At 38.3% G+C, this 8,324-nt stretch overlaps 1 protein-coding gene across 1 annotated transcript; it reads left to right on the top strand.

The window, feature by feature from the left end:
• Positions 1–1,692: 1,692 nt before the first annotated feature.
• Positions 1,693–8,121, top strand: LOC127499483 (uncharacterized). Its single transcript, XM_051869834.1, has 13 exons — positions 1,693–1,857; positions 2,509–2,714; positions 2,808–2,945; positions 3,084–3,222; positions 3,987–4,869; positions 4,970–5,111; positions 5,219–5,362; positions 5,891–5,949; positions 6,048–6,223; positions 6,654–7,054; positions 7,144–7,240; positions 7,371–7,560; positions 7,713–8,121. The coding sequence occupies exons 1-13, from the start codon at positions 1,735–1,737 to the stop codon at positions 7,853–7,855; spliced, it is 2,841 nt and encodes a 946-aa protein (XP_051725794.1). The 5' UTR covers positions 1,693–1,734; the 3' UTR covers positions 7,856–8,121.
• The last annotated feature ends 203 nt before the right edge of the window (positions 8,122–8,324 follow it).

Genomic DNA, 8,324 nt, shown 5'->3' with positions numbered 1-8,324 from the left:
CAAATGTTAACAACCTTAAACCTTTAAAAAAAAAAATTGTAGATTGAATGCAATACTTTATTAGGTGCCTTTGAATGAATCAATCAATCAATCAATCAGTACATCTTGTGCAACCTTTGAATGGTCACATTATTTGCGTGACTCTATGACAACACTGCACCTGAACAGGTAACTAATGTTAAACTAAAGTGAAAATAACAAATACATTGTTAACAAGGTTGGGTAGGACACAGGACAAGCATTCTTGTCATTATGATGTTTAAGGTATACCAACCCTTGGGCATTAGTCACCATGAGGAAATGCATTCATCAGTTTCCATACTGCTCAGATGATAATCTGAATAGCATATACTCAAAACTAGAGCTCAGACTTCTGCCATGAACACAGAAAATCCCAAATATTTTATTCTAGCAAAGTCCATGTAATTTAATGCAAGGGATTTGGAAGATTTGTCAGCTCACAACAGCCAGATTTTTTGACTATCAACTAATTTATTCTGACCACAAACTGCCCACTAGATAAAAAAGGTCAAATAAATAGCCCGATTGACATACTGTATAATGACCAACAACAGTTTGTTTTAGTTTTATGTGCCGTTTAGGCGAGGGTAAATCTGACATAGATGGCACAATTATAGACCAATGTGAGAACAAAAGTCATAAGGTTAGTCTCTGTAAAATGAGTGTTTAATGTCATGAAATGTGTGTACATTTTATAATCAGCATTTCTTTGCATCCAAAAACATATAAAAACATATAATTTTACTGACAATAAAACTGGATACATTTTATCCAATAAAAAAAAAATGCTTATTCTAGATTTCATCTTCACCAAATTTCATTTAAAGTGCAGAATTTTAATTTATTTTATTTTGCTGGTTATTTTAGGCCTAATTATGTTTAATTCTCTGTAATCGATAGTGAAAATATTTTACCTGTCTAACCTGGAATCCTCAAATTACAGGTTTTACCTGATCGACATTGTTTTCTGTTTTCCATCATGCAAAAAATCAAAACAAAAACATTTTTCCCCTCAAGCTTGACATATGATTATGAATGTAATGCAGTTCTGTCATTCCAACTTTTATAAATCATCATCAAGCACCTTTCAAAGTCTGAAATAAACTTTGTTTGTTTGAGATTTGCTCTTTCACTGCACTGTGGGTAAGGCAGGTGGCATTTGAGAAAACAAACTGGTATTGTTTAAATAGATTGATGTTAAGACAGGTCAGGTCATTGTTATGATAGTGTGCTGGCATCCAGGAAAAATGACAACAGAGCTAAAAATATTTTTCTTAAATTCTCCACTGATACAGAGATATCAATTATGATATTTTCTATTTCTTAACTCCAGTGAAAATGTTAGATATGTAATACCATATTTGGCACTGAAGCTGTGCAATAAAAGATTGAAAGCAGTTGGTAATTTTTTAAGACCAGCTTGCCCCTAGTGGACACTCATGACAATGGAATACTTTACATGTGGATGAAAAGGTGTGTGCTTTTGCAAATACAGTCAGATCAGTGTCTAGTTTCAGATTTTAACCATGTGACTTCTCAGAAGAAGCAAGTAACTACCTTCTATTTTTGTGTGCATGTATGTGTGTGTGTGTGTGTGTGTGATTCAATTCATCACTTAGGAACCCATCCCTGAATTCCTGCTCACCTGAGATGTATAAAAGCAGATGCATGGGTGCACTTCACAGGTAGAGTGAGCTCAGGGTCTCAGGTACCATGATGTCCTCAGCACTACTGTTGAATCTTCTGCTTCTGGTGTCCATTGCTTCAGCAGGACACCATTATGGAGGCTCAGTGACCTTCAGCCCTAAAGGAGCCAATGCAGATGGGAGCATGAGGGTGAGAATTTATTTCTGATTCACATAAAAAATAACTAAGTGTGGAATTATACAACAAATTATATGACGCTGCTTTTATCAAATTATTACTGTTTTTTGTTTTTTTGTTTTTTATAAATAAAGTGGTTGTAATGTCTTTTAGAATGAATGTAATATATTTTAGAATTATTTTTTCTTTTCTTTTAAATTATTTTGTAATGATTTAATAATTATTTGGTCACACTACAATAAAGTCTTGTTCGTTAACATTAGCTGTATTAACTAACATGAACTAACAATGAGCAATACATTTGTTACAGTATTAAATCTTTGTTAAAGTTAGTTAATAAAAATCCAGCTGTTAATTTATTTTTTATGTTAGTTCACAGTGCAAATAGTAAAAAAAAAAAAAAAAAACATGTATTGAAGTGCATCAAAAGATGGGGAGAAGCAATCATGGAAATATATCAGATGGTGTAAATAACGGAATTTTATTTTTTTTTTAAATTGATGAGAACTGATTAAAATAATGTAATAATATTTATTGGTGAAGAGTATTTCTGACTGGTCTATTTTACACCTAAATATAAAAAATAAATGCATCAATACAGCAAAAAAAAAAAAAACATGACTCTATCAATAAGTGTAAACTCTATTATTGTTCTGCCAACAGGTTGAGTTTCGAATCAAGCAAACCTACGACTGGTGTGATTATGGTTGGTGGTACTGCACCTCCGGTAATTGTGGCAATGAATACACAAATGGACAAGGTCAAATCGATAGCAGCTCTAATGGCCGAAGTGCTTATACCAACAGCTGGTGCCAAACGGAAACTATTGTCACAAGAAACATCTATGGAAACACACCCTTTGACCTTCAGTAAGTAATTCAATCAGTTTTAAATCATTGTACAGCAACTGAAATATTGAATTGTCCATTCATCATAATCTTCAATGCACCATTACATTACAGGGACTCCTCATGCTGCTGGGTGCCCACTGTGAATGGTCTTAATTCTTGGTTTCTCCGAACACACGTAGATCTAGGCATAAGGGATGATACTAATCAACCCAACCGATCACCTGTCACAACTATTTTACAACTTCTACGGTAACCCTTATATTTATTGAATGTAGTTTTCTATGAACAAGATTAATAGACCCAAGAATGCAAAAAAAGAGAAATTATCTTTTTTTCTAAATTAGTAACATAAAATTTGATTGTTTTATCTATATATTTTTTCATCAGTGTTCCCCAAAACTGTCCTCGTACATACCACCTGCTGGCCTACGACCCAGATGGCGACCAGGTCAGATGCAGATATGGAAATCAGCAACAAGTTGAATGTGCCACATGTAACCAGCCAAGTGGTTTCAACGTAAATCAAGTAAGAAACAGACAAAATAATTTGCTGTGATAACTGACGTTTATTGATGTATAATGGCAATATGAACCATTGGCGAGGCCAGAAATCTCCATGTGGGTGGATCTTTGTGAAATATATCTGTGTGATACGTTTATACTAAATATAAGTGAAACAAAAACATTCTTATACCAAAAAAGAAGTAAGTCACAAAGTAATTTCAAACCAAAGCTACCTACTATACAGTATGGGATTTTGGACGCACCTTGTGTCTGTTTAGAACGAACTGATTTGCTAGAATGAATAGGATTTTCCAATGCTACATAGAAAGAGAGCCATTTAGAATGAAACGATGTACTAGCATGAATTTTTCCAAAGCTAGAAATGAGAGAAGGACAGTTTAAGACGAACTAATTCACTAGAACGGATCAGACTTTTCAGTGCTACATACGAGAGAGACCCAGTTTGGTTGTTTACCTCCACTCGCTCAACAGTAAATTAATACAAAAGCTGCATTAAAAAGACAGATCAATGCGCTAAACAGCTCTTGTTCTGCACGCTGCATTCATAGAAATAGAGTCTTGCGACTCTAGCGCCTCACTATACAAATTATATATATACACAACAGATGATGTTATTTTGTAGTTTTATTTTATTTCCACATCATTAGGATATTCTGGCAGCTTTTTTCATCAATCTGGTTACTGATCCACTCAGTAAAAGCTGCCGGTTTAGAAAAAAAAACGAAATGAACATTCTCTATATTGAACATCTCAATTCTTCATTAGGATGCCTGTACACTAGACTACAGCTATACCTACAACACAGGCGTCTACGGATTTGAGCTGATTCTGGAGGACTTCCCAAGGAAACACACCACTCTGGCCTATACTGATGGCTCCAGCTCTTACAGATGCTCTCTGAACGGAAGATACAAAAGATCAATAGGCTCAACAGCATACCCATGGTATTACCAACAAAGTACCACAAATGTACCATGGTGGCAACAAAGTACAAGTTCTGCTTCACCATGGTGGTGGTGGCAACAGCAACAATTAACCACCAATCAACCTACAACTACACCATGGTGGTGGCAGCAACAATCTTCTACTACTACCGCTTCACCATGGTGGTGGTGGTGGCAACAGCAACAAACGACCACCGATCCACCTACAACTACGCCATCGTGGTGGCAGCAACAATCTTCTACCACTACCGCTTCACCATGGTGGTGGTGGTGGCAACAGCAACAAACGACCACCGATCCACCTACAACTACGCCATCGTGGTGGCAGCAACAATCTTCTACTACTACCGCTTCACCATGGTGGTGGTGGTGGCAACAGCAACAAACGACCACCGATCCACCTACAACTACGCCATCGTGGTGGCAGCAACAATCTTCTACTACTACCGCTTCACCATGGTGGTGGTGGTGGCAACAGCAACAAACGACCCCCGCTCCACCTACAACTATGCCATCGTGGTGGTGGTGGCACCAGCAACAATCAACCTCAACTCCACCGATAACATCCCAGTGGTGGTGGTGGCTGCAGACCACAACCACAACCACAACAACAAGCTCACCACAACAGTACACGACTACCATAGGTTCACATCAGCGTTCTTATGAACCTTTCAGCAAGATCCCTCTGCAATTCAGTCTTCTCGGTAAGGTTTTCTCAATGATTAGCTAAACAAGAATGCAAGATCCTCATATTAGTGTTATCAGTGTGCCTAATGCATGTCTTTCTGATTTGAATCATTGCAGTTGATTCAGCCGCTCCTTCCTGCACTGAGGGACATTACATACCTCACTTTGTGTCGCCAACTCCACGCAACAGAGAAGAAATCCAAGCTTCGCCACTCCATGAACTGGAAATTCGGGTTAAGGCTGCAGCAGCTTATTCAACGTGAGGGCTCATGTGTGAATTAGACCTAATGCGCACAATGTTAAAGAAAATAAATGTTATCTTGATTATTAAATGGGTGTATAAAATGCTTTTTTTTAAATTCCCAGGGTTTCTGATGTTATTATCAGTGGTCCTCTGAATATAACAAAGCATGCTTTGAGTACTGGAGAGTACGCCATCAGATGGACACCAACGAGGAACGACCTCGGGGATCATTTCCCTGTGTGTTTCATTGCTGAGAGCATGAGCGGGTGGGTAAACTATATTTATCCTATTTAAAATCTAGCAGCTAGTGTAACAGACGTAGGCTAGTAAGAGCTGTGCGTGTAAACCTCACTCCCCTGAACTCAAGAGGTGCTCTAGCGACTGACGCTAGACACTGCGGTCTTTAGCCTCCTTGTTAGAGCGCCCACCTCCCATGTGAACAGGCCCGTGTTCGCGTCCTGCTTGGGGCAGGCAGGTGCGAACTAGAGGGGCTACATTGGTGCCGTGACCTGGATGAGAGTGTGGTTTAGGGGGGTGAGTGTAACGGAGGCCAGCTAGTAGTTGCTGTGCGAGTAAAACTCACTCCTCTGATCTCAAGAGATGCTATAGCGACTGACGCTAGAGGTTGCAGCCTTTAGCCTCCTCGTTAGAGCGTCCGACTCCCACGCCAGAGACCCAGGTTCGAGGCACATGCAGAGTGGAACAAGTAGAACCTGGGTGAGGGGTAACATTAGCAACCTTTCACATGAACTGAATTTGATAAATATTACTAAATTTTATTTATTTATTTACAGAAGCAGCATTTATCAGTCTGAAATGAGATGTGTCATTGTCACCGTTGGACACCAGACTGGTTAGTAATTCACTTTTTTATTTGGGACAACTATGTGTTGCAGCACAAACACAATTTAATTCTGGCAATTAATTCTGAATGATTGATTGCATTTACAGTGGATGCAAATGTGATTTGCACTGGGACCAACATAGTCATTGAAATTGAGCAGCTGCACTCTGTCGGGCTCCACAAAGACTATCTGCGACTCAACGATCCTGCCTGCACTTTGGACTCAAATGGCACTCATGTGTTGGCAAACTTTTCCCTCAATGCTTGTGGTACCTTGATTGAGGTAAAACTTTTCTTTTCATTTTGTCTCCAAAAAAATGAAATGGTTGTCATTTCCTTATCCTCACGTCCCTCTGAACCCATTTTGTTTTCCATTAAACACACAAGGAGATATTAGGCAGAACTTGTTTTTTCCAAACAATGAAAGTGGATGGTGATTTATACTACAAGGCTCAAAAAAGGCACCAAAAAGTATCATATATGGTCCATATGACTTCTTTTGTGTGTGTGTTTTTTTTTTTTTTTTTGGTTGTTACCAACAGTTATCATCCACTTTCACTGTATGGAAAACAGAAGTTTGGGCATTCAATGATTTTCTTTAGCTTTTTCCAGGTTGGAATGACACTGGTATGCACAAATGATGCCAAAAAATAAATATTAGGGTGAAACATTTTAAGTGCAGTTTATATTTCATAATTCACTTTTTATTACAGGAGGATGATCAGTACATCATTTTCAAGAATGAAATTTTCTCAACTGATGACCCAAACAGCATAATTACCAGAAAACACGAGGTAGAGATTGAGTTCTCATGTCGTTTTGAGAAGAAAAACAACGTCTCACTGGAGTTCACTGCACGGAGACACACAACCACCATCACCGAGAGAGGCTTTGGAACCCTCACCTACAGCTTTGGGCTCTTCAGAACAGCAAACTACTACAAAGAAATAGACGTGATCGCATATCCAGCAGAGTATGAGCTTGGGGAGATGATTTACATGCAGATTGAATCCCAGTCTTCAATCAACAATACTGAGCTTTTCGTCGAATCATGTGTAGCGACACCATTCAATGACCCCAACTATCAAACGTCCTACACAATCATTCAAGACGGGTAAAAACAATTGACCATGAGATTCAGACACAAATTAGCACAGGAAAACGGATCTGTCAGACTTACTATATATCAATTATTTTCTTCAGGTGCATCTTGGATGAAACAGTAGAGTTCTACACAAGCCACCAGCCAATGGTCCGCTTTGGCCTGCAGGCCTTCCAATTTATTGGAAAGCATGAGCAGGTAAAAATGATTATTAATTGGACTACAATGAAAGCAGTTTAGAAGACATACAAAAACATAATGCTGCCACTGACCAATCAGAATCAAGTATTCTAGGGAGACATGACATCATCTCTATCTTTCTCTCTAGGTGTTCATCAGCTGTTCGGTGATTCTGTGTGAGGCAAACAATCCCAACACCCGCTGCTCTCAGGGCTGCGTCAACAGCACAGTCACTCCACCGTCCCACCACCATCGCAAAAGAGAGGCTCCCATCCAGACCGGCAGTCACTTGGTCTCCCAGGGGCCCCTGCGACTGAAGAGGAGTGTAGAGGGTGAAGGTAAAACCTCAGAAATAAGACAACATATAAGAATATTTTCATAGAATGTGATACTATTTTCAAGGTGCATTAAGTGTTGTGCTGGCTGAAATCACAATTGAGTCTTTTAAAAAATAATGTCTAATAACCGACCCCTCGTGTGTTTTTCACAGTGTCCTCCAGTGTCTTAAACCTGAACATAGTTTTCATTGCCGGATGTCTCCTAGCAGCTGTTGGCATGGTGTGTGGTGTTCTCATCTACAAAATCAGGAGACCAGAGGTCAAATATCAACCTCTTCAGACAAATGACATTTAATGGATTGCTTCAAAGACTACAAAATTATTTAATCTTTGCTCTCTTGGGGAAGATTATGGTTTTGAAAGATTTGTTTCTGTTTCTGTTTAATCACTTTTAATCAAGTTATTTTTCATAACTTATATCACTGTTTGGTCTATTAGTCCGTATCTTTGTCTTGCACCCTTTAGATGGCTGATGACAAAAAAAATGAGTATCTGATTGATTTAAAAAGAGTTCAAATAATGTACATCCACAAAGAGAAATAAATAAACATACCTCCTCTATATAGTTTTTTTAGTCTTTTTTCATGTTCATCAAAGGCCATTTCTGTGAATACAAGCAGCATTAGAAAATATTGTATTATTATGCATTAGAAATGCATGCATTATTGCATTATAGAATTAGATTGCATATGCATTAAAAATGCATGCGTTATTATATAGCAGGCATATATATTATCAATGGTGGTTCATTTATGTTGAACAGC

The sequence above is a fragment of the Ctenopharyngodon idella genome, chromosome 18 (assembly GCF_019924925.1).
Source record: "Ctenopharyngodon idella isolate HZGC_01 chromosome 18, HZGC01, whole genome shotgun sequence".
NCBI lineage: Eukaryota > Metazoa > Chordata > Actinopteri > Cypriniformes > Xenocyprididae > Ctenopharyngodon > Ctenopharyngodon idella.
The sequence above is the reverse complement of the archived record's forward strand: the minus strand, read 5'-3'. Positions and strand labels throughout refer to the sequence as shown.

Excerpts from the sequence above, each read along its gene's own strand:
- LOC127499483 (XM_051869834.1), top strand. The coding sequence starts at position 1,735 with ATGATGTCCTCAGCACTACTGTTGAATCTTCTGCTTCTGGTGTCCATT. Across the intron at positions 7,055-7,143 it reads TACACAATCATTCAAGACGG|GTGCATCTTGGATGAAACAG; the intron begins GTAAAAACAATT and ends TATTTTCTTCAG. Across the intron at positions 7,561-7,712 it reads GAGGAGTGTAGAGGGTGAAG|TGTCCTCCAGTGTCTTAAAC; the intron begins GTAAAACCTCAG and ends TGTTTTTCACAG.